The sequence below is a fragment of the Carassius carassius genome, chromosome 20 (genome assembly GCF_963082965.1).
Source record: "Carassius carassius chromosome 20, fCarCar2.1, whole genome shotgun sequence".
In the NCBI taxonomy this organism is placed as follows: domain Eukaryota; kingdom Metazoa; phylum Chordata; class Actinopteri; order Cypriniformes; family Cyprinidae; genus Carassius; species Carassius carassius.
Genome location: NC_081774.1, coordinates 31,342,229 through 31,370,001, shown reverse-complemented (window position 1 = coordinate 31,370,001; position 27,773 = coordinate 31,342,229). Strand labels below are relative to the sequence as shown.

Sequence of the window (27,773 nt, the reverse complement as noted above, 5' to 3'; positions counted from 1 at the left end):
GATTAAGATTTTATTAATTTTAATACAATCATACCGGCGTGAGGATGTTCAGCGAGTCATATCATCAGCTGCTGAATTCAGATCTGTGATTGCTTGCTGGCGCTGAGCCAGAGATAGATGCGTTTTTACAGCACTGCCCATTATAACCAATCACACATGATTCTTTTGAGCTTATTAAAGCATTGGCCAATCAGAGGCGTTCAGATGAGTCATCGCTAAAATGCCGGTGCTTCCTTCACTCGCTCACTGACTGAATACCTCTTTCTGGTGAATTCTCTCTTCAGAAACAACAACGTGCAGATGTGTGTACGAATCTTTAATTAAGATATTGATTTCACAGTGTTAACAGTTTCAGTGATTTTAATGGGAGTTTCTGAGATTGATTGAAATCTAGACTGTCAGTGAAAATGATCTTTAATAATGTAAATGTTATTTGCTCTCTTTCTGAACAATGAAAGATTAGAAGCAATATTTATATCACATTAACTTTCAATGTTAAATTCACATTTAATATAAAGTCAGTCGTATTAAAAATATGTTATGGCATGACACCTATATCTGTTACTTAAGTAAACAGACTGGGTTTTATAATAAATTACATAAATTGGAGTAAAGGCTGATGAAATATATACATTTATACACGCGCACATACATTACATACATTTTATCTATATATCTAAATAAAAATAGGCTCAGTATATATGACCCAAAGTAACTAGTAACTAACTACTTCAGTAGATTTTTTATCCGATACTCTTTTACTCTTACTCAAGTAACTATTCAAGACTAGTACTTTTACTTTTACTTGAGTACAGTTTTTGGGTACTCTACCCACCTCTGCTCTTACCTGATAGACGGCTTGTTCGCAGTGCTTGTCTTTCTCAGCCTTTTTCTGTGACTCCTCCCTCTGTTTGATGTCATAGACGAGAGTGAAAAGGTCACGCAGGTCCAGTATGACTGGCTCTGCCTACGAGAGGACAGCTGAGGTTATAGCTTTAGCTGGCATGAGAACAGTCTGAATTAAGCAATATTCAGAGCTATGAACACTAACCGAATGGCTGGTCTTGATTGCAACAAATTTGTGATTGCCTTTTTTCCCGCAGACATAGCCGAAGGCGCGATGGTCCCTTGTGTCTTTGGCAATGTAAGAGATTTCATGTACAGAGTGGTGATGCTGTAAGACCTGAGGATTACATCATGTCAAAAACAGTGAAACATTTTCATAAATTCAAACATATTATACCCCTTTTTCATGCAAAATGTGTGGTTGTATTTGAGTTTTGAACCGTGTCTGTACACATCGTTATTGGCAAAACTGCAACAATTAGAGAGATACGATCAGTTACTAAACAAGTATAATTATACTGAAAGGTGATGTAACACTGTGGTAAACATGCCTTCATTCACAGCTTTTTTTTAAAGTGTGTACCAGGCATATCATTAAAAAGATTAAATTATTATTATACATTCTTAGGTTAGTAGAATGTTGTATCACATTATACAAGATATATTCAGATAATACTATATTTTAGGTGAAAATCAATGGTAGAAATGTTTTTGCAACTTAAATATCATAATCACGACAAGAAAATTAGAGCATTTTAACATTTTGTCAACATTTGAATCTTTTAAAATCAGAGCAGTGTTTATCTGCACAACGAGGATCCCAGTTAAGCAGATTTAGGGTTTACACTTGTTAAACTAGCATAGACTTGCAGAATACACTCACCCCTGATCTCTCATCATAAATCTTGATTCCACCAAAAGACACAGTCAAGAAAACCCTCTGTTTGTGGCTCCCTTTGGACCGCGCTGAAGCAGCAATCCCCTGAAGCATAAACAGAAGGAATGAGGGAGAGAAGAATTAAAAGCAAGCATCAATGGAAACACTTTCACTTTATATGAATAATATGTTGGTATAGTTTGCATAGGGGATGTTTGCTCATGTTTTCCTATGCGCAAGGTCTCTTTTGATACTCTTTGGCACTTCTAAATGTGAAAGATGAGTCTAGTTTGCTATTTTTTTAAAGACTTCTGAAGACAAAAAAGAAAGTCATCATGCTGAGTCAAGTCTTTCTAGTTTTCTCAGCCGTTGGTTTTGTAATAAAATTCTAAGCACGTTCCATGGTCACTTGAAGCAGGTTTGAAAACTTGAAGCTTGAAACTTGAAGCTGAAGATATTCAATATTAGAAATCCATAACTCTGTATACTGGAAATCATTCCTCTTTCAACCTAAACAAGATAAAACCACACTGACAGATTAAAAATGAAAATCAACCTGCATGGAGATCTGAAACGAAATTTACATGAAATGACAAAATTTCTCAGATTTTGAAACACATGTATTTTGTCCCATGTGTTGTCACAATAGCAAACTTCCAGCTGAAATCTCAAGATCCTGTTTCGATTCCACATTAAAACTAATTTTGTGCACTTGTTTTATTTGCACAACTGCTTCATTTAACCATTTTAAAGTGAGAGTGCTAATAAATAATACATTAAAAAATAACATGTAACATTCTAGTAAGTAATTGAATATTAAAGCAGCTAAAGTTATCCAGACAAAAGCAGTAAGTGATTTTATCTGTTTGACTATTATTTAGACAAAGTCGAAATGCACCATCATCAGAGAAGCGATAATTAAACAGCATCAATTCACGCAATGATTGTGGCCCTCCATAATACATGAAGAGTTTATTTACAAAAATAGATTACTTATATTCTTATAACTTATTAGTATAATTCTTATACTTATAAGTTATTTTATTCGATAAAATATATACAATTTTTATATCATGTTTTTATATTTTGTTCAATGTATTAGTTAGCTGTATTTTTTTCTTTTTTTTTAATTTAGTTTTTATTGACATTCTGTAACAATTGTTGCATGTACATCCATTTTTAATATTAATCAGAAAGTGTCAACATGAATGTCCGTTTTCCAGAAATAAAGAACATAAAATAAAAAAATTAAAAATAAGCAAAAATAAATAAAAACAAAAACATGAACACTTAGGGAGTGAAGTATGGTTGCTCCTACATATACAGGATATAATCATACCTGACTATTTATTACTGACCTAATAAACTCCTTTGGAGTCAAGCAAAATGTCACCGGGCCTACTCATCGTTTTAATCATACACTAGATCTAATTATATCTCATGGAATCGATCTTACTGCTATAGATATTGTACCCCAAAGTGATGATATTACAGACCATTTCCTTGTATCGTGCATGCTGCGTATAACTGATATTAACTATATGTCTCAGCGTTACCGTCTGGGCAGAACTATTGTTCCAGCCACCAAAGAAAGATTCGCAAATAACCTGCCTGATCTATCTCAACTGCTATTTGTACCCAAAAATACACATGAATTAGACGAAATTACTGACAACATGGGCACTATTTTCTCTAATACATTAGAAGCTGTTGCCCCCATCAAATTGAAAAAGGTTAGACAAAAACGTACTGTGCCATGGTATAACAGTAATACTCACTCTCTCAAGAAAGTAACTCGTAGTCTTGAACGCAAATGGAGAAAAACTAACTTGGAAGTTTTTAAAATTGCATGGAAAAACAGTATGTCCAGCTATAGACAGGCTCTAAAAACTGCTAGGGCAGAGCATATCCACAAACTCATTGAAAATAACCAAAACAATCCAAGGTTTTTATTTAGCACAGTGGCTAAATTAACAAATTACCAGACGCCACCTGATTCAAATATTCGTCCAACGTTAAATAGTAATGACTTTATGAATTTCTTCACTGATAAAATAGATAACATTAGAAATACAATAGCGAAAGTAGATTCTACAGCGTCTAACACTTCAGTTTCATCCATGGCACCCAAAGATAAACTGCAGTGCTTTACAAATATAGGACAGGAAGAGCTAAATAAACTTATCACTGTATCTAAACCAACAACATGTTTATTAGATCCTGTACCCACTAAATTACTAAAAGAGTTGTTACCTTTAGCCGAAGAACCGCTTCTCAATATCATTAACTCGTCGTTATCTTTAGGTCACGTCCCAAAACCATTCAAGCTGGCGGTTATCAAGCCTCTTATTAAGAAACCAAAACTAGATCCTAGTGTACTGGCAAATTATAGGCCTATTTCAAATCTTCCATTTATGTCTAAAATTTTAGAAAATGTTGTGTCTGCTCAATTGAGCACCTTCCTGCATAAAAATGATCTGTATGAAGAATTTCAGTCAGGTTTCAGGCCCCACCATAGCACAGAAACTGCACTTGTTAAAATTACAAATGACCTGCTTCTTGCGTCAGATCAAGGCTGCATCTAATTTCTAGTCTTACTTGATCTTAGTGCTGCGTTCGACACCATAGATCATGACATACTCATAGATCGATTACAAAACTATACAGGTATTCAAGGGCAGGCTCTAAGATGGTTTGGATCCTACCTGTCCGATCGCTACCATTTTGTTTACTTAAATGGGGTGTCATCTCATTTATCATCAGTAAAATATGGAGTGCCCCAAGGATCCGTCCTAGGTCCCCTTCTATTTTCAATATACATGTTGCCCCTTGGTAATATTATTAGAAAATACGGAATTAGCTTCCACTGTTATGCTGATGATACTCAGCTATATATCTCAACGAGACCAGATGAAACTTCCCAATTATCTAAGCTAACAGAGTGTGTTAAAAATGTAAAAGATTGGATGACAAATAATTTTCTCCAATTAAATTCGGATAAGACAGAGATATTAATTATTGGACCAAAAAACACCACACAGAATCTTGTAGATTACAATCTGCAGCTAGACGGATGTACTGTTACTTCCTCTACAGTCAGAAATCTGGGTATTATATTGGACAGCAATTTGTCTTTTGAAAATCATATTTCCAATGTTACAAAAACTGCATTCTTCCATCTTAGAAACATTGCCAAGCTACGAAACATGTTATCTGTTTCTGATGCAGAAAAGCTAGTTCATGCTTTCATGACCTCTAGACTGGACTATTGTAATGGACTTCTAGGTGGTTGTCCTGCTTCGTCAATAAACAAGCTACAGGTCGTCCAAAATGCAGCAGCTAGAGTCCTTACCAGGTCAAGAAAATATGATCATATTACCCCAATTTTACAGTCTCTGCACTGGCTACCTATTAAGTTCCGTATCAGTTACAAATTATCATTACTTACCTATAAGGCCCTAAATGGTTTAGCTCCTGCGTACCTAACTAGCCTTCTACCACGCTACAACCCATCACGCACCCTAAGGTCACAAAACGCTGGACTTTTGGTAGTTCCTAGGATAGCAAAGTCCACTAAAGGAGGTAGAGCTTTTTCACATTTGGCTCCCAAACTCTGGAATAGCCTTCCTGATAATGTTCGGGGTTCAGACACACTCTCTCTGTTTAAATCTAGATTAAAAACGCATCTCTTTCGCCAAGCATTCGAATAATGTATCTCTTAAATTGTGAGTGTAGTTGCATCTGCATTTTTATTATTTAGCTTGGGTTAAACTAATTTTACTTTGTTGGATCAGCAGCTATGCTAATGATGTCTCTATTTTGTTTCTATGTTTTGCCACGGGATTTACATCCCGTGGTAACTAGGATTTACACAAGCTCCAGTCTGGATCCAGAACACCTGAGAAGAGATGATGCTGACCCTCAGAGGACCCCAGATGATCCTAACCTTGAATCAACAAACAGAACTAACAATTATTGCTACATGTGTGACTGCATCATATAATTACTATTAATTAATAATATTGATAGTTCAACTGACTACGTCTTGTATTATTATTATTATTTTTATTTTTCTAAAATCCTGTCAAACGTGCACAAACTACTAGCTACTACTAAATATTGTAGAAACATAATTTTCTGTAAAGTTGCTTTGTAACGATTTGTATTGTAAAAAGCGCTATACAAATAAACTTGAATTGAATACCAGGTTAAGCAAATCAAAGTCCGGCCTGTGTGATGTTATATAATCTATCCATTTCTTCCAACATAAAACAAATAAGTCCTTCTTGTAGTTCAAGTCTGCAGTTAATTTCTCCATCCTGTATATATCCATCGTGATGTCCATCCACTTGCTCAATGTTGGACTCTCCTGTGAAAGCCATTTTTTTGTGAGTGCCTTTTTGCCTGCAACTAATAAAATACTAAACAAATGTTTGTCTCTCTTTGTCCATCCATCTGGCATGAGTCCAAAAAAAAAGACTTTGCTTTGCAAGGACAGGTGGCTCCCAAAAATGTCTTGAATTGCTTTATGTATTTCCTTCCAATACGTTTTAATAACCTGACAGTCCCAAAGAACATGATAATGATTTGCATTTATATTTCCACAATTTCGCCAACAGGCTGGGGAGTTACCTTTATAGTGTGATTTTTGATAAGGTGTAATAAAATACCTTATCAGGCTCTTCCAGCCAAACATTTCCATTGATATTTCCAGATTATTTCCCATTCCTCCTCTGATAGATCTATTCCTCCTTCCCTTTCCCACTTTGTTTTGATGTATAGGGTTGAATGTGCTTTCTTGTTTATAAGCCCTTTATATAGACCTGAAATAATACCCCTATCTTTGTTTGCATCATAAGCCCTTTTAAACATATCTAACAGCTGATTACTTGATTCAGATACATACTTTAACTTGTCACTGATAAAGTGTCTCAGCTGCAGGTATCGATAGAAGTCCTGTGCCTCTAGAGTATATTTCTCTTTAATTTGTTCAAAACTAAGGAGTGTGTTATCCTTTATTATCTTACATATAGCTGTTACTCCTTTATTTGTCCATTCCTTAAATCTCGTATCTAATTTATTTGGAATAAACTGCGTATCATATGCACACCATTTAAGGACCACAGTATCCTCCTCTAATTTGTATTCTGTTATTACTGTTTTCCAGATTTTAAGTGTCAACTTTAACCGTGGGTTTTCTGTATTTTTTATGAATTCTTGCAGGCTGCTATCGGCTATAAGTGCTTGTATGGGGATGGAAATCAGACCTTCTTCAATTTTTTTCCACTGAGCATCATAAGATGGATTACACCAGTTTATCATTGGTATCAATTGTGCCGCCCAGTAATAATCTCTGAGGGAAGGAAGGCCCCATCCCCCTTTTGCTTTGGTCAATTGGAGGGTTTTAAATCGGATTCGGGGTCTCTTACCTTGCCAGATGTATCTGGACAACATTTTGTCCCATTCATTAAATATTTTTTGGTCTATTTCTATCGGTAGGGTTTGAAATAAATAAAGAGCTGTATTTTTTCAGTTATTTGTTCTTAATCAAATGATTGAGATTAATTGGAAAGCACAATGAAAAACATGATTTTTGAAAATTCAATGTCCACTTTATGCTTTTAAGAGCAATATAATAAATATATCATCCATGGATGTTTTTCCTTTGTTTCCATTTGCATTTATTCATTCACCAGATGTTTTTCTTTTTCTATCCAAAGTGACTGACAAATGCAGAAGTTTTGTATTTTATTTGCATTATCCGCTGTCTCTGGTATCCTAGCTCAGCTTTACTGAATCAATCGCACCTCCTGCTCTTCGAGGACTCGTTACCTTCAGCTTCATCATGGAGTCCTGGCACAGCTTGTCTCCGCGTGTGGCCGTCACATCATCAATCCCAATCAGCTTGGCCTTGTATCTGACGCCGTCGCCTCTGAAGCGCTGAATCAGGGCCTGCTCGCTGCGATCCCCACCTGCACAAACACCACAGAGAGACGAGTGAGTCTGAAAGCTGAAAAACCATTGTCATGAACAGTCAGAGCAAGTTATGCTGGAATATTTGCACGTGTAAGGTAAGTGTATGGCAAGTGTTCCAAAATACAACACAGCAATTCTATAGTGCATAAATATAAATTAAATACAACTTTTTCAAAACAATCAGAAAATTATCTGGATTACTTTTAAGACCCTGGAACACAAAACCAGTCATAAGGGTCCATTTTCTGAAATGTGAAATTTATACATCATCTGAACGCTGACTAAATAATCTTTCCATTGATGTGTGGTTTGTTCGGAGGACAATATTTGTCTGAGATACAACTATTAGAAAATCTGGAATCTGAGGGAGCAAAAAAATCTAAATATTGAGAAAATCACCTTTAAAGTTGTTCAAATGAATTCTTAGCAATGCATATTACTTATCAAAAATTGAGTTTTGATATATTTACAGTAGGAAATGTACTAAATATCTTCATGGAACATGATCTTTATTAATATCCTAATGATTTTTGACATAAAATAAAAATGTATAATTTTGACCCATACACTGTATTATTAGCTATTTCTACAAATCAACCCCAGAGACTTTAGACTGCTTTAAGACTGGTCCAGGGTCACATATGTTTTTCATCTCTTTGACTAGTGCTGCTTACTATGGTTTAAGTACTTATGGGACAGATAGTATTATACTTAGGTGTGCAACCTAAGATTAATTAATAGCTTAATGAATCATTAATAGAGCCTCATACTGAAGCCTGTTTCTGCCTGCTTCAGCCACAGAATAAACAATAAAAAAGTGACTTTTTATCTCACAGTTTTGACTGTCTCACAATTATTAATTTTTTTAATGTGAGAAAAAAAGTCTGAATTGTCTTAAAAGCTCAGGTATTGCCACATTTACTTACTTTCTCAGAATTCTGAGTTTAGATTTTGCAATTCAGTTTTTTTTATTAGATCACAAAATAAAAATAAAAAGTTGTTACAGTGTAATTATACATTTAAAAAGTTATATACATTTAAAAAGTTGTTTTATAACATGGTGGTGTTGGCGCAGTGGATAAGAGACATGCCTTTGGTGTGAGAGACCCGGGTTCGAATCCACTGTGAGACAACAATGTGTCCCTGAGCAAGACACTTAACCCCTAGTTGCTCCAGAGGCGTGTGACCTCTGACATATATAGCAATTGTAAGTTGCTTTGGATAAAAGCGTCAGAAAAATGTTAATAACAAGACCAGTTTTACTGAAATTATTTTCAATAAAAAAGCCTGTTTCTCATTACAAAGTTTCGACTGTGTTCTGGTTTGGAAACTGAAATTGCTCTGCTGAAAGCCACTTCTTCACTCTATATTCTGGTCTATTCTCAGATGACAGCATAAGTTTTTTGGATGCGTTGAAATAAAAGTAGCTCAGTGAATCTCCTGGAGGAGCATGTGTGTGAGAGCAGGACAGATGGCAGCATACAGGGAGTCTCCAGACGCACCGATCTGTCAAGAGACTGTTTAGAGTTTGGAGTCCTGACACAGAAACTCATTGACCTTTCAACCATGACCAGATACGCCTCATATTTAATGCAGGACATACAGTATGATTTATTATGAATCAGACAACAGCTTTCTAAAGAGAAGTCAAACTCTCAAAATCGATGGTTTAGTCTTTGAAAAAAAAACCTTTCAAAATATCAGAAACACATCTCTAAAGCTAACATTTGCAAAAACATTTGCCATAATATTAATTCCTGTTTGATTTATGTGTGTTATGTAGAGAATTTTGTGTGTTTTGCTTTGCAAAAAGTGTTTTATGAAATTGAAAACCGAGTCAAAGGCTGATGATTAGTGTCTGGTTTTGTAGATCTGGAGTGTGTTTGTCAGTGTCTGGGTTGTGTTCCCTGGGTATCCACTAGGTGTCCTCAGTTCCCACGGTGTCTTATCATATTATCACTTCCTGTTCCCTTATTTGGTCACCTTCCTCCTTGTTTTAGTTAATTGATTGTTCCCCACCTGTCTCCTGTTTCCCCATTATCCTTCTGTGTATTTATACCCGGTCTGTCTGAGTCTTTGTCACGGAGTCCTTGTCGTATGTATGATACCTCCCAGAGTCTGCTCTTCCCGTGTGTTCTTGTTTTGTTTTTATGTGTTTGGATTTTCTGGTTTTGACCCTGCCTGGACTGTTTATGCCTTTTGGATTACCCTCAATAAACCTTTACCTGCATTTGGATCTCTTCTGTGCTTCTTGTATTACCGTACGTCACGGAAGGATAATGGGGAAAGAGGAGACAGGTGGGGAACAATCAATTAACTAAAACAAGGAGGAAGGTGAAAAAATTCAAGGTTGAGGCAATTTCATTCCTCATCTCTGGGCAGAGAGAGCAGAACACAGGTACAGTATACTGAAACCCTCATCAGAGACAACATCGCAAGACGAAAATGATTTTCAATTTGATTTTCAATTTGAACAGAAAAGAATATCAAGTAATGCCAATCTACAAAATACAGTACCTGTGACAATACATACAGTAAACTCATTAAATGGTTCAAACAAAAATGAAAATTAGCCTGTGTTTTACTCACCCTCAAGCCATGCTATATGTATATGACTTTTTTCTTTCAGACGAATCCAATCTGAGTTATATAAAAAATTGTCCTGGCCATTCCAAGTGTTATTATTGTAGTGGGCAGATGTTTCAGTTCAACAGTCCAAAACATGCTAAATAAAGTGTGTGCATCTGTAATAAAACGTGCATCACATGGCTCCAGGGGTGAATCCATGCATTTTTTTTGTAAGAAAAATATCCATATTTCAAAGGTAATAAACACATCTCTGACACAGTGTCTGGTCTGTGTATCCCTGGGTGTCCACTAGAGGTCTCACTTCCCCATATCGTCACCCCACTTCAGTACTGCATTTCACACACACCTTTGTCTGGACTCATCACTGTTCATTGCACACAGCTGTTGCACCTGTCTATATATACCCTTTTTGTTTCTGTCATTGTTATGGAGTCCTTGTTTAATGTCACCCTGTATTTTCGTGTTCCCTGGCTTATGTTGTGTTTCTTGTTTTGGACTGCTTACCTGGATTTTGACCTTTGCCTGGCTGGATTTATGATTTTAGATTACCCCAATAAACATGCGTTTGGATCTATCTATTTGTGTGCGTTCCATGACAGAAGGACTCCATCATGCCCAGATCCAGCGGTGTGGGATTTCGTATCCATTCCCCAGCCACCATGGAGGAGTGGAGTGGGAGACTCCTGAGTTTGACCACCCTTCGTCAAAGGGGCTGTGAGGTGTGTGGTCTGGCTCAAGTGTTTTGACCATGGCAGTATGGAGTATAATGATGAAGCATTGAAGGACTTGTTTAATCACTGCCTTGATGACCCTTTGCCTCAATGGGAGATGAAGGGGCTTGAAATCCTGGACTTTTGGGGCTTCACCAGATACCTACACCATCGTAGTCAAAGGGATACACCAGCCACACCCATCTCTCCAGACATGATTGTCGACTCTACTCATGTGTCTCCAGACAAGATGGCCGCCACCCCAACACCACTGCACAAGATCGCCAGCCCTGCGCCACTGCCCAAGATGGCCACCAAACCAGAGCCACTGCACAAGATGGCAGCCACAGTTGATCTTTCAGAGTCAAGTCAGGTCCCCGTTGATTTTCCAGAGTCAAGTCAGGTCCCCGTTGATTTTCCAGAGTCAAGTCAGGTCCCCGTTGACTTTCCAGAGTCAAGTCTGGTCCCCGTTGTTCAGGTCCCTGTTGATTTCCCAGAGTCTAGTCAGGTCCCTGTTGATTTTTCCAAAGTCTAGTCAGGTCCCCGTTGATCAGGTCCCCGTTGATTTCCCAGAGTCTAGTCAGGTCCCCGTTGACCGTCCAGAGTCAGGTCAAGGTACCATTAACACCCATGAGTCAAGTAAAACCACAGTTAATCTTCATGAGTCAAGTCAGGTCACCGTTGATCTCCATGAACAAGGTCAAATCACAGTTGATCTTTATGAGCCCAGTCAAATCACCACCATTCTTCCAGAACTTCATCACGTCTCAGTAGTATCCATCCATGAACTTTCGTCGTGTCCTGTCACGGCCATGGAGGCCACCCATGAACTCACCACCTGCCCTGTCATGGCCATGGAGGCCATCTACCATCTCATCACGGCCACGGAGGCTGCCATTAACCTGTTCATGTTCTCTGTTTCAGCCCTACCTGACCAGACTTGCTTTCCTGTGCCACTGACTCCACTGTGGTGGTCCTCTGCTCCGCCCCGGTGGGCTCCAGTTCCGCCTGCTCCACCCTGGCCCCCTGAGGTGTCTGATCCACCCTGGCTACCTGCTAAGCCATCACTTCCTGTCCCTGTTCCCCTCCATGGACCTAGCCCCATCCCTCCCTCTGATCCTCCACCATTTCACCTCCCTCCTGGTCTCTTTGTATTGTTTTTTTTTTTTTTTTAGAGGAGCACCTGGAAGCTGCTCCTTTGGGGGGAGGGGGGTAGTGTCACACTGTCTGGTCTGTGTATCCCTGGGTGTCCACTAGAGGTCTCACTTCCCCATATTGTCACCCCACTTCAGGAACTGCATTTCATACAAACCTTTGTCTGGACTCATCACTATTCATTGCACACAGCTGTTCCCACTTACATTGTTTGCACCTGTCTATATATATCCTGTTTGTTTCTGTCATTGTTTCGTGTTTCTTGTTTTTGACTGCTTACCTGGATTTTGACCTTTGCTTGGCTGGATTTATGATTTTGGATTACCCCAATAAACACTTTTTTTTTTTTTCAATAAACACACCTATCTGTGTGCGTTCCGTGACAATCTCTCTTAATTTTATTAAAGCTACACTATTTAACTTTTTTTTTGTCTGAATGATCAAAATCTAAATAGTGAGCAGGTACATAATTCCATCTTCAAAAGCATGTCTTACCCTGAATCACTACATTAAGCCTATAATAATTAATACAAGGGAATTAGTTTGCTTGTTGTGATTGGTTACCTGATTTCTATAAACACACATCATGCCAGAACCAGTCCTGCTGATGTGTATCTTCTTTAATCAGGAATACGATATCAACATTGTGGTGCCAAGATGATAACCAATGCATAATGAGTTCAATAATGTGTAATCAGAAGATTTGAAATACAATATATATTTGAGATTATTTTTCAGCTCTGTGCATTCTCTCAACCATCTTTGTGTTCCTTTATCAAATTAATAATGTGAAGCTTGAGAGATGGCAGATGACAACAGATGTATGGATTACTGTGCTGTATATGAATGACACTAGTTGTGTAGTGACATGCAGGCTGGTCTGATGCCATCTGCACTTTCAGCAAAACAAATCTTCTGGACTGACCTCGTCTTCTGGACTCCTTCTTGACACTGAGTTTGACATCTGCTTGAAGTTCTGCCTCTGTTGACATCCTCCCGGGTCTCTGTTCCTCTCAGTAGCATGTGGATGCTTATCCTCTAGTCTTCTTCTGAGGCAAACTCACAACACTGGCATATTGAGATTTCCGTCTGGTATTGAGACCAAATAAACTGCTCCAGTTAGTGTGTATTCCTGTACTGAAGTTTAACAGCGTTCCTCTGATAGTTTCGCAGCTGGTCCAGTAGCATTATTTTTTATAAGCGCTCGGCTGAGACACTGTGGAGGGAAATAGAAATAAAAGAGGTGTTTATCAGAGACTGTACAGATGCTGCTGTTACACATGTAATGAAATTAAAGCCTTTTCCCTGTCAACTAAGCTAAAGATCTCATTTCTGATTTGAGAGAAAACCCATCAAGTCAGCTTATTTTCTTTATTCACCCAATAAAGCCAATTGTATCTTATCTGATACACACGTTTATAAGGCAGTAAAAGAATCAACAATAAAAAAAAATGATGATAGTTTATACTTATATGCACAGATGGACAGTAGTGAAGTATTTTTTACTCTGCTTTAAAAGTACTTTTTTTTTGTGTGTTTATTTTATCAGTTTTTCTTAAGAAAACTTTACTTCACAACATCCCAAAGCATAATATTGTACTTTTACTGCACTATGTTTCATATTAAATATTGTTTAATATTAAAAAAATTTGACATCTATTACTTTCTCTTGTACTCAAGTAAAAATAATAAAAAAAAATTACTAGAGTACAAGAAAGGACTACATTTTTTATGTTCTTAAGTATTAAAGATAAAACATCAACAATTTTTATTCATGAAATGTAGTGCAGTAAAATGCTTTGGAATGTAGTGAATGAAAGTTTTCTAACAAAAAACTCTCAGATAAACTACAGTTACTACATAAACTAAAAATACTTCACTACTGTCCTCCTCTGCAAACCTGATACTCAACACACATGTATTTTTTAAATGTGTTAATTAATTTATTTGTTTTTTTTAGACCACATTTAGATTTTTATAAATACTTTATCTAAAGGTTCAGTAAAAACTTTCCAGTAAAAAATATTTTTTCATGTATTATTCCAGGTCAGGCTTTACAGGTTTAAAACATACTACTAGAATGAATGCTTCTGCTGGCGAAGTATCATTAATAAACAACCTTTGGTTTGAAAGAAGTGATGAAGCTTAGGAAAGACACAGTCTGTGATCAAACTCCTGAAGATGCAGCAGAACAGATCATGTGCATGTCCATCATCACTGCACGGTCCCTCTGTGGTCTGTGGTCACACTGTGGAACAATGTGGTTTTATTAAGACCAGTCCTGCGTCTGACAAAAGACTGATTTAATGTGATGAATGACTGCTCTTTAAAGCTTTGTTTAATCAGGTCACCACACTGCTCAAGCATCTGGGTCAGAGATGACAAGCGTTGTTATTGCCATCTAAAGCGCCAGAGAAACATTTCAAATATGCTAATGGGACAAATTCACAGGATTGTAATCTGCTTTCTGACTGTCACGTGCAGGGTTCAGGTTTTGTTACTATTTCTTTTTGATTCATGCCTTTATTTTGTCATGCGCTTTTATTTGGATATTATTTTGCAATCTTCTTTGGTTTGTTGTCTTCTCCTGTCTCGTCTGTCTTCTGTTGTAGAATTAGACTCCCTTATATTTATAACCATCATGTGTGCTTTATCACTGCTCATTTTTATATTAACACAGCTTAATCAAATTTATCATGTCATATCATTTTGTATTGTTTAAGCCCAGTTATTTATTCTGTTTTGATTCCACATTTTCTTTTTCATTTGTGATATAAACTGAACTCAAGTTCTTCAACATCAACCTGAGGTGAAGTGTTATCCTGACTCATGTTTTTTTTTTCCAGAAGAAAGTTTGGATGCTTGTTTCGGCTTGCATTTTTGACCTGCATGATCCGTTTTATATGAATGCTTGTTTTTAACCTTTCAAAATAATACTAATAAAAAAGATAAGGCAGTTTTTAACATCCAGTATGTCCCATCATCACAGCCCTCATCTTAAAATGTTGTTACCCTTGTTGCATTGTAACAACTGTTTAACAATATGAACAAATAATTAATAGTTTCTCATGTTTTTAAGCACTAATAAGAATGTTACGAGAATAATAAGAGTATTGCAATTGACTGCAATTCTATTTTTAGATTTAAACGTTTAAAAGAGTTTCTAATAATATGAATAGCCCTTTTACAATTGTGAATTGCCAGATCTTGTCAGATGGGGCGAGTTAACTGTAACAGAAACAGATTTAATGTGATTACATTAACCTTACAGATTTACATTACCTATCTGTATGATAGTTGATCCCCCAGCAGTCATAATTCAACTTTTCACATTTCAATTTCAGTTTTGAAATAATTACAGACACCTGCTATTTCCTTTTTGACCATTATTATTGACCATAATTACCATTATCAACACATGTATTCTTACTATTGTAGTCATCACTTACAAGTATTATATATATAATGGATTTACAACTCATATCGAAATATGCTTGATGAATAAAAATTGTGATTTAAATCACATATATATGCAATTTACTTGATTCTAGTCAGAAATTTGGATTAATAATATGCAAAGCATAACTGATAAAATACCTCTTTCCCTTCCCAAATCAAGCCTGAATTTGGCTATCAATGTTATTATTAATATTCACAAAGTAATAAACATAAGCAGCTCATATATCCAGTGTAACTGGCTGCAATTATGATTAGGAAGGATACATTTACAGTACTGAAATTAAATATATTAAGAGCCAAAACAAGTGCCCATAGTTTACAAAAAAAATAAAAATGCATGCAAAAAACACAGATAATCAAAATTAAAGTCAGAAAACCAAAAGAAATCCAATTATAAGCAACTAGATCATACAGTGCAGGCAGGTTCATTCATTCCTACAAGATCACAGGCAAAGCACAAGGTGTTATCCATTTTGTTATTGTCGTTCAGTGTTTAGTGCATTATTCTAGTGTTGTATGCAGTGCTTGAAGTGGCCCAAAAGAGGTGCCGGTACTCTATTATAGCCTGAATATATATATATATATATATATATTTATATATATTATTATCATTATTATTATTTTTATTTATTTTTTTGATGACTCCCCTCATCCCCTGAGGTAACAACAACTATATTGAAGAGGTTTTATATACAGCAGTCAACAGACGACCTTATAAAAAATTATAAATCCTTTTATAAGTTTGTGGATTTGCTTGAGCTAGAAAGAGCTACTGAACATAAATAAAATGTGCAAAAGGATTTTGAAAAAATACCCTTAGAAAGAGCTACTGCATTACTTCATTAGCTTGCGTCTGACTTGCAGCGATATCATCCAGGCCTGGTGGGGTGTCTGCAAGCGAGTCATCTGATCCTGACCGAGTTGTTTTAGTACTCAGAGCCTGACGCCAGGAGAGCATGTTAAGTGTTGTTCACTGTATTTGTATTTTTACCAAGCAGAGTGTGCGTGTTTCACACACCCTCTCCGGTCACGTTGAGTTGTTACTGACGGCGGCAAAAACGATGCATGCGCTTTTCACTCGTAAAACTCAAGGGTGTATGGCTAATATAGTCTTTGCTCTCGGTGGGACGAATTATGAAGCTTGCATTGTGAAGGGCGCTCTGAAAAGCAGCAGCGCAGGCAAGAGATTAAAACCTATATTAAAACAGATGTCCAAATGAGCATACCGGTACGCTAAAAGCACGTTCTGGGCGCACGGAGAGGTGGCGGTACGCTCAAGAGCTATATTTGGAAGTGGAGGTACTGAGTACCGGTGCGTACCGGCCCATTTAAAGCACTGGTTGTATGTCATCCTGATGGTATTTTGTCTTTGTGTGTATGACCTAATTCACCGTCATGTTTTCTGGACAGGCCACTTACGATAAACTGTGAATCATCCTGTGTTTTGCATCATCTGAATCATCATGGTGGATGAGTAGTTAAAACTGAATCACAGACAGTTACGCTTAGAGCATTAAACTAAATCAGCTTGCTGTAGAATATGGTTCAGTGTGTGCAGTTTAATAAATGATGTGAAATATCGAGTTATTTAAGAAAGTTCTGATGTCTGTGTTTGGCCTCCCGAAGTATCCCTCTTTTTACCAGTATTATACACTGTAAAAAAAAAAAATTACATAAAATTTACGGTAAAAAAATGGTAGCTGTGGTTGCCAGAATTTTACAATAACAAATATGGTAGCAACATTCCGTTTTAACTTAAATTTACAGTTAAATACCGTAATATCATTAACTGATATAATTTTAATATACCAACCTATTGAAGTACTGAGATCTGTTTTGTACCTTTGTAATACACTGATAATCACCAAATACAGGAGGGTATGAGAAAGTCACATGATGAACAAAAGCCCATTACAAGCAGATTTTAAATAATAACATCTGTGTCATTCACACAAACACTAAACACCATCACGGTAACACACATTTAACAACATTAGGTGTAACACACAACCCTAATATACAAAACGTATAAGAAAAAACTAAGGAACATGGTAATTTTAACAACAAAAACATCAAATTTGAAATGTAATGCAGGTTATTCTGTGAATGTCAATTTACGGTTATTCACTATAAATCTTTTTCACATCCAAAAATGGTATACTACTGTAAAAGTACATGTAATGTCCAACACTGTTTTTCAGCGCATATAGTAGGGGAATTTAATATTAACCCTTTAGCAGGTTTTTACTGTGGCATTTTTACAGTCTTTTACTGTTAAATTCACAGTAGTTTTTACAGTGTAAATTTTATAAAGAAAGAAAGAAAGAAATTTTTAGAAAGAAAGAAAGAAGATAAAAAGAAAGAAATTTGCCATCAAGTATCATGTTCTACAAAGCAGTGCACAACTAGTCATCATGAAAACTGCATCATGCACTGATCTCACCACTGGATGTAGCTAGAAAAGCATTTGAAGTATACTAATAGGTACATCATTTAAAAATAATGAAGTCATATTTCAAGTGATTATAAGGCATGCATTTCTTAGTAATATTGTGTTTAACTTGAAGTTATGTTATAGTAGAGAGCTTAGCTTGATATGTAAGTGCTGTAGTCCGTGTTGAAATGCCAGTATCAGACAGGAAGAGTCATGCGGTGTGCTTCAGTAGTAATGAGATCAAACCTCAGTGTTTCTACAGCATGCTGTCGTTCTCCCACGGGATCCTCGGTTCACTGTGCATCATGTCTGTTTCTGCTTCCGCTTTACTTTCCCTTTTGTGGAAAAACTGTATGAACGAGTAGCTCACAGTTTTCGGAGCACAGAGGAACCTCCAGCTGTTGTTTATTTATTTATTTATTTTTTACCTCTATTAACACAGCTTCTCTGTCTTCTTAATAGGCCTACATAAAGAAATCATTGGCTGATATTGGGTTCCAAACACAGTTTTTTATCATCCATCCAAACCACTCATCCCATGCAGGTGAATCAAATAATTCAAATAAAGGGCAGTACTGTATCAAACACACAAGGGTCAAACTTTCCAAAGAAGCAATTTGGTGAAATGAATTTCCAAAACAAAATATTGCTAAATGTTAATGCAATTCAAATAGAAATGAACCTACAAAAGAACATCAACATAAAGCAGCTGCCAATTGTGAATCTATTGGACTACACCATCAGAGAGAGTGTTACTTTGTTGCATATTTTCTTCAGAATTTAGACAATTTTATGTTTGACTGTAATTCCAGATTGAGAACATGTGCCTTGAAGGCAGCTGCTGCTGTTGGAATCCCCAAATGGGATTGGGTTAAGAAATCCACTGAGAATAGACCAGATTCTCAGACTAATGAGACTAAAGCAGTGTTTCCCAACCCTGTTTCTGGAGCCATCAACACTACACATTCCCGATGTCTCTCTGGTTATTCAGGAACCACTTTATTAAAGGGGTCATGACATTCATCCTGGGGTCTTTTGAAATATATATGGAAGCCGGTTTCCACCAGTTACTTTTTATCTCACAATTGTGATTATGCTTCTAATAGCTCGCAAATATGTCTTTTTTTTCCCCTCAGAACTGCATGACAGGTTGTGTTTTGTTTTGTTTTTTCAATTGTGTTTTGTAATGTCAGAATTCCGTTTTGGAGTTCAAGTTGGAATTGTGAGAAAAAAATCAGAATTTAAATTTTATAACCTGAATGAAAAAGATTTATGTAGGACAAAATATTACCGTGTGTGTGTGTGTGTGTGTGTGTGTATAGCGGGTAAAATGCGCAAAATAACCACCATTTTTCTCAGTAAATATATTTCTAAAGGTGCTGTTGACATAAAATTTTCACCAGATGTTGGTAACAATCCATACATACAAAGAAAGCAATACAAATAAGTTCAGAAATTAAGTTCTGTGTAATAAATGACACATGGAATGAAAGGGAGGTGCAAAAAGGCATGGAAAGCCAAGACATCAGCAGAAATGAGCAATCCTGCCCCTTGTCGATGGAAATTAATATAAGCTGGTTCAGTCTAGGGCTGAAACGATTCCTCGAGTAACTTGATTACACAAAATGATCGAGGCGAATTCCTCTGCCTCGAATCCTCTTTTATTTTATTTAAAATCTCACGTCAGGATCTTTCGCAATGATTTCTTTTATTGCAGTGGCGGCTCTAGACAAACAAATTTTACTAGGGGGGCCAAGGAGGGGCCAGTGATTAACCAGAGGGGCACATTAAAAATGGCAACATATTTTATTTAAATGTAATGCAAATAAATACAAAAAGTAATTCTTGAAAAAATCTACACAGTAATTTTACACAATCTAAACATGTTAATAAAAACAAATTACTATTAGTACTCTTATAAAATTCAATCAGGCAATCATACATTTCACAATTTAATATTTATATATGAATGTCAAGAATTCAGAAGTGTATATATTTATAATGTTTACACTACACTACACAGAAATAATATACAATTTAATTATGCTTATTTTAAACGTATTGTGCAGGCTAAAAATATAATAAGCTTTTAATAATCTTTCAGTGCGCAAAACCATGATAATATGAAACGCTTCAAAACTGAGCTCACAAAGTGATTTTAAAAGTTTACTGCTTTTAAATCGTGTGTGATCTAACAGGCACAAGCGAGTCTTTTAAAAACAGCAACAAACATAAAATACAAATACACAAAATAAATTCATTTTATGCAAATCCACAGCCTTTTTATCTACAGATCAAGCATTATACAACCCGAACTCCGGAAAAGTTGGGACTTTTTAAATTTTAATAAAATGAAAACTAAAGGAATTTCAAATCACATGAGCCAATATTTTATTCACAATAGAACATAGATAACGTAGCAAATGTTTAAACTGAGAAATTTTACACTTTTATCCACTTAATTAGCTCATTTAAAATTTAATGGCTTCTACAGGTCTCAAAAAAGTTGGCACGGGGGCAACAAATGGCTAAAAAAGCAAGCAGTTTTGAAAAGATTCAGCTGGGAGAACATCTAGTGATTAATTAAGTTAATTGATATCAGGTCTGTAACATGATTAGCTATAAAAGCTTTGTCTTAGAGAAGCAGAGTCTCTCAGAAGTAAAGATGGGCAGAGGCTCTCCAATCTGTGAAAGACTGCGTAAAAAAATTGTGGAAAACTTTAAAAACAATGTTCCTCAACGTCAAATTGCAAAGGCTTTGCAAATCTCATCATCTACAGTGCATAACATCATCAAAAGATTCAGAGAAACTGGAGAAATCTCTGTGCGTAAGGGACAAGGCCGGAGACCTTTATTGGATGCCCGTGGTCTTCGGGCTCTCAGACGACACTGCATCACTCATCGGCATGATTGTGTCAATGACATTACTAAATGGGCCCAGGAATACTTTCAGAAACCACTGTCGGTAAACACAATCCGCCGTGCCATCAGCAGATGCCAACTAAAGCTCTATCATGCAAAAAGGAAGCCATATGTGAACATGGTCCAGAAGCGCCGTCGTGTCCTGTGGGCCAAGGCTCATTTAAAATGGACTATTTCAAAGTGGAATAGTGTTTTATGGTCAGACGAGTCCAAATTTGACATTCTTGTTGGAAATCACGGACGCCGTGTCCTCTGGGCTAAAGAGGAGGGAGACCTTCCAGCATGTTATCAGCGTTCAGTTCAAAAGCCAGCATCTCTGATGGTATGGGGGTGCATAAGTGCATACGGTATGGGCAGCTTGCATGTTTTGGAAGGCTCTGTGAATGCTGAAAGGTATATAAAGGTTTTAGAGCAACATATGCTTCCCTCCAAACAACGTCTATTTCAGGGAAGGCCTTGTTTATTTCAGCAGGACAATGCAAAACCACATACTGCAGCTATAACAACAGCATGGCTTCGTCGTAGAAGAGTCCGGGTGCTTACCTGGCCTGCCTGCAGTCCAGATCTTTCACCTATAGAGAACATTTGGCGCATCATTAAACGAAAAATACCTCAAAGACGACCACGAACTCTTCAGCAGCTGGAAATCTATATAAGGCAAGAATGGGACCAAATTCCAACAGCAAAACTCCAGCAACTCATAGCCTCAATGCCCAGACGTCTTCAAACTGTTTTGAAAAGAAAAGGAGATGCTACACCATGGTAAACATGCCCCGTCCCAACTATTTTGAGACCTGTAGCAGAAATCTAAATTGAAATGTTATCTATGTTCTATTGTGAATAAAATATTGGCTCATGTGATTTGAAAGTCTTTTAGTTTTCATTTTATTAAAATTTAAAAAACATCCCAACTTTTCCGGAATTCGGGTTTTAATGTGAGTATATAATATTGGAGAGAGTTTTACCATGCATCCTGCTGTAAATGGACGAGGTGCGCGCTATTTGAATACTGAATGGAGAATGATTGACAGCCGCAGAGGAGGGAAAACAAGGTTTCCGTAAACTTTAATTTAATGATGTAAATAGTCTTCTGTCCATAACATTAAGCTATGGAATTGCTTCAGATGACTTTGAGAAATTATAATCAGACCCAAGTCACCCAAACTGATGTGAAAAAAACGGGAGGCCCCGAAAAGCGCGATGTTTGCATCCCTGAATATGATTAAGTTCCTAAGTGTTTGGGTACGCTGCACTAATTTACCCGTGTAGAACGTTGCATCACATTAGTTCCGCTTTTGGCGCTCGCGTGTAAAATCATATAAATTTTTTTTTTCAGCACGGGGGTGGCCACAGGGGTGGCCAGGGACATGTCTACAGAGGCACGGGCCTCCCTGGGCCTCCGTGTAGAACCGCCACTGTTTTAATGTGACAACGCGTTTACGTCTCACACAAAGCTGAAGGAGACACAAGCGCTGCGTCCGAAATCCAGGAGTCAGCAGTGTTTTAATTTGAGGGCGCGTGCAAACGTAAAGAGAACGTTGTGGTGTGTGTCCATTGCAAGATAGAGCTGGCATACCACAACTAGGGCCCTATGATTTCCGCGATGCAGAAAACGCGGAGGGAATCGCGGAATCCAGTCATAAAAACGGAATTTACAGCTTAACGCGGAATGGCACGGAATTTGCCAAATTTTGAATGAATTAATCAAAAATAGATCATTGCACTTACATCAAATCACGATATGGACTAATATCTGTAAATATTAAGCCAAAACAGTCTATTTAAATATAAATCCTGCCTGTTCTGCGTGTCTCTGTTAATGAATGGAGCAGAAGCGCGTCTTCCTTTATTAACACACTGAAGCCCGCGTGACGCTCTGGTGATTTCAGCGTCTGCTGTCTCACTAAATAAGACGTGAACACATGAACAACATCTCCAGAACTGCTCTGACAGTCACTTCATGAGTATTTGACTGTTTGATTTGAGTAAAATTAGCGTCACCTCACATACACAGAACTGTAAAGGTACGTCAACCCGTCAAAATAAAAGTCCGGTTAAAGACTATTGTTCAGCGGAATGTATATAGCCTACTACTACTAAAATCAAAAAAAAATGATCACACAATTTAATCACACAATCACACATTCTTCCATGTTTTATTTTTAATAGTAAATCCCCTTTGTTTACCAAAAAGTTATGTTAATTTTCAATAATTAAAAGATAAATTAAATTAATGTTTTATGTGTTTTGTTTAATGTGCTTCTCAGAAAATGCTTTATTTAAAACCCCAACTAAATGGCACTTAAATTCACTTAATTCTTCTGTCAACTTTATTGTCATTGTTCACAGTACAAGTACAGACAGAGAAACAATGGGTAATAATTAAATGTTTATTTTTGATGTATGCATTGCATTCTATGCATTTGAAAAAGGAAACTTAACTGTTAATTCTAAGAGACATATGAGTAGTATTTTCTCTTGCATAATTAATATTGCACTTTAATTAAGCAAAAACACATTTTATCCGATTACTCGATTAATCGATGGAATTTTTGGTAGAATACTCGATTACTAAAATATTCGATAGCTACAGCCCTAGTTCATTCCTAATTGATGGCCTATAAATAGGTGTCTCATGACCAATTTGTCACACAAGAAACATTTCATGATGGGTAAAATCAAAGAGCTTTCTCAATCTTATTGTTGCAAAACATATAGATGGCATTGGTTACAGAAGGATTTCTATGCTTCTGAATGTTCCAGTGAGCACTGTTGGGGCCATAATCCAGATGTGGAAAGAACATCATTTCACCATAAACCAGCCACTAACTTGTGCTCCTCGCACGATTTCTGACAGAAGAGTGAAAAGAATTATCAGAAGAGTTTTCTAAGAGCCAAGGGACACTGGTGGAGGACATCAGAAAGATCTGGAATTAGCAGCTACTGTTTCAAACTGTTTCAAAGAAAACAATAAGTAAAGCACTCAACCACGCAAGACTCCATTGCTGAAGAAAAAGCATGTTGAAGCTCATTTAAAGTTTGCTGCACATCATTTAGACAAGCTTGTGAAATACTGGGAGAATATTGTCTGGTCAGATGAGAGCAGAATTGTACTCTTTGGATGCCATAATACACACCATGTTTGGAGGTCACTAGGAATTACATAATCAGATTTCTCTTTGAGATGAATGAACACCTGAGAAGAGATGATGCCAACCTCGCAGAAAACATACCAAACTACCACATTTTGCTACAAATGTGATCGCAACAACGTCTGTTTGATTACATGACATAAACTAATTGCTTGATTTTTACCATACATTTCTGCCATATAGACCTCAACTTGGGATAGTCACCACTGATAAGCTATTACTAAATATAACGTAGAAACTTTAATTTTCTGTAAAAAGGGCCTTGCCATGATTTGCATCATGAAAAGCCCTATAAAAAATAAACTTGAATTGAACTAAAAATATTATGATAGTGTGTTTTGAGCATTTTCATGATCTGACAGATAAGTTTGTCTTTATGAATGAGTTTTTAAATATCCATACATATAAATCAATGAACCATTCAGTTTTTACACACTGCACAACCACAGTTCAGATCTGTCCTGCTCTCAGCAGTATTAGGTGCTGGTGTCTCTACAAACACAAACAACAACAACAACATTACATTAACACTTCACTACTGAGAAATGTCTCAATGTCCCGTTTCAGTAGCCAGCTTTTAAATCACCAGGCCTCACTGAATATTAATAACGTTGTTGTCAACCCCCCTTAATCTACTGAAAATAATTGAAAACATTTGTCAAAAGTGATATTTAATTATAGTGTGGTCAAAGACCTGCAACAAGACAAGGCATAATCAACATGACATTATAACAGAATCAAGCACTCAGTGTTATAATTACTAACCTGCAATTCTAATACTGATATTCACAACAGCACTCCAGCTCGTGCAAAAGTGCTTCACTGTTAAATTTAACCAGCAGCACTCATTCATATCTACTATACTATTTATATACCATTTTATATGACTATCTTCTATTATTTAAGCGTCAGTTGGAACAATGCACTTTAAATGTTCAGCCAATGTTCAGCTGAAGCTCATCTATTTTCACATGAGTCTAAGACCCCCCATTACCAAACCCTTCAGTCTGTCTAGCATACAAGCCAAGATTCACAACCAAGCCACATTCACAACTGAAGTCTTTAAAATCGTGAGATGAGAACATTATGAGGAGTTGGCAGCATCAACATTTAGGTTTTGCACAAAGTGAATTATTGTTTTATAAGATCACATCAACTGAAGTAGTGTATAGTTGCCATTTGGCTATATTTGCAGATAATTCATAGATTAAGAAAACCTATAGTCTTGAGGATTCTGTGGCAAATAAGTCATACAGGTTTATTTTTATTACACAAGGGGTAAAATGTTGGGTTTCAAAACGACAACCCAATAACCTTTACAATTCCAAAAACGAATAGGTGCATTATGAAACATTGCACTGAAGCAAGAGCAGTAAAATAAGAGCATTGCATTCACAAAACATACCTGTCTCAGAATGGAATTGTAAACTGAGCGAGAGAATGAAGCAAGATTAAATATCCCATAACTGCACTACACTCAAATAAAGAGTTGCATTTTAAGATGATTTTTGCATATGCATTTGATAGATTTTATTTGATACGTTTACACACAAACGCTGCGCACCTGTAACAGCAAACATCGCGTTGAGCTACTCACCTACTGACAAATGCATCGAGTACTTCCAAATGCATCGCTTTTATTCCGACCGTTATCAGTGTCCAGCAGCTCTCATGGTCAAATGATGAGTCGAACCCAGTTCAGTGCATCTGCATGTGAAATAAACAAGTGTCAGCACGAGAAGTTGAGCAGCATCAGCGTTCAAAATCCCCCCAAAATACTCGATCACAATGACGCTAGACAGAAATGAAACGTTTCTTCTCCACCAGAATAATCAGAGAGCAATGAGGCGATGGGGCGGGAGGAGAGAGACCCCCGTGACAAAATGATTCAAATGCGCAGAGGATAATGCGGAGATGAGTGAAGGGGGATGGGAGGGGATTATCAGAAGCCCACCCTTACATACATAACACACATGGCCAAGTCATTTTATTTGTATATACTGTGTGTGTGTGTGTGTGTGTGTGTTGTTTTATGTATGCTAGTGTAATTGTGTAATGAAAGTAGCAGAGTGTAGGCTATAAACTGTAAGAATAATGTTCAGTTTGCTGCATGTCTATCCTAAAATTGGCAGGAGTGCTGCAGACAGTCAGTGAAGCGTCCTTCTCTCTCCAGCTGGCTGGAGTTGGCAATAGTTAATAGAATTTTAAGACCCTCATTAAAATCTGGATCAGATGCCTAATCTCGCATGCAGTACATTAGCGAGGTATTCACACATATGATTCTTTATATGTATGTATGTATATATGTTTCTGTATTTAGTGTTCAAATAAGAATACTAGGGTGTCATTGAGTTCACAGTGATTGGTCACTTCTGTTGTATGTATGTATGTATGTCTGGTCTATTTCTTTAAAGCAGGCAGACATGATTGACATGTGACTTCTAACATATAAACACTAATCCAAATATTAACAGATGGTTGTAATCCCAGTTATCTGTTTTGTCTCTAACAGTGATGTCAGTGTTAAGCACATGCCTTTTGTTTTTACTGAATCCCGCCGAACTGAATTTATATATTTTTATGATCATATATTTTTTAAATATATTTCACATTTACTCTGAGTAAATGCATGAACTAACACTATTTTTTTAATTTGTCTATTATTCCTAATTTTATTCTATTTTTTATTGTGTTCCTTTCCATTTTTCCGTACAACATTCTCACAAAATATTCAGACAATTTGTGCAGACAAACATGATTTAATGACTTCAAAAAGTCATATTGTTTGAAAAACCTACATTGTTCTGGTAGGTTAATTAAGACCCATCATGGAGCGCTTCTGGCAATAAGTGCATCTTATGAGAAATAAATTAGCAATATCCTCTCTTTGGCAGTTTTGTCACCCATGTAAATAATGAGTTATAATCAGAGTCTATTCAAATTCATCTGCTCTGTGAAACTGTCGTTGATGAAAAGGAACTGACCCTTGAGTCTGCTGCTCTTTTGTTCTGATTCATGGTGTCTGTGTTATATGGCCTTTTCAGCTTGCCATACCACACTAACATATTAGACATATCACCATGGGGTACACAGTTGAGAGATTACAGCAATACAACACCCTCACATCAAGCAAATGTTTAGTCTACTTAACACTGCCTTTTCTTTAAAGTACATGTCACTTCTGCAATTCTTTTAAATTATGACTTACGTGTCTGCTTGTAACTGGAATTCTACAACAGGACAAATAGAAGGCATATGATTGATGTACAGCCTAAATAAAAAATGGTCCAAGTACGGATCCTTGTGGAACACCACATAGTAGTATTAAAAACAGAGGAACCGTGACTATAAACGTTCAAATTTTTTGTTCTTCTGTTTAAATATGACTCTATCCATTGGCTGAAAAATTAAAATATAATTTTTTTTAATAAGTCCTGAATGGTTTATTTTATGCTGTTTTAAAACATTAGAGCAGTAAGAGCAAGAGGTACCTTCTTCCCGTTTCTTATAATCCTAGACTGAAAATGACAAAAGTAAAGAGAACACACACAGAATTCTCTTCTCATTATACAGCTTCATTTTTTCTGAGCAATCCAGTATGCAAATATTTTCTTAATGACATGAATGCCTAATGAAGAAAGAGATCAACATGA

At 36.6% G+C, this 27,773-nt stretch overlaps 1 protein-coding gene across 3 annotated transcripts in view; it reads right to left on the bottom strand.

The window, feature by feature from the left end:
* The window catches only part of c8b (complement component 8, beta polypeptide), a 50,945-nt gene extending 24,966 nt beyond the window's left edge, over positions 1 to 25,979 (bottom strand). For 2 of the 3 annotated variants that reach the window (XM_059502535.1, XM_059502536.1), the window contains exons 1-6: positions 25,718 to 25,979; positions 13,079 to 13,369; positions 7,556 to 7,695; positions 1,730 to 1,828; positions 1,052 to 1,183; positions 848 to 967 (exon numbers count right to left, since the gene is read on the bottom strand). In XM_059502535.1, the coding sequence (XP_059358518.1) occupies positions 848 to 967; positions 1,052 to 1,183; positions 1,730 to 1,828; positions 7,556 to 7,695; positions 13,079 to 13,145 (558 nt within the window). In that variant the 5' untranslated portion in view covers positions 13,146 to 13,369; positions 25,718 to 25,979. The remainder of the gene's footprint in view (positions 1 to 847; positions 968 to 1,051; positions 1,184 to 1,729; positions 1,829 to 7,555; positions 7,696 to 13,078; positions 13,370 to 25,717) is intronic. The other variant, XM_059502537.1, reaches the window with a different exon arrangement.
* Positions 25,980 to 27,773: the final 1,794 nt, after the last annotated feature.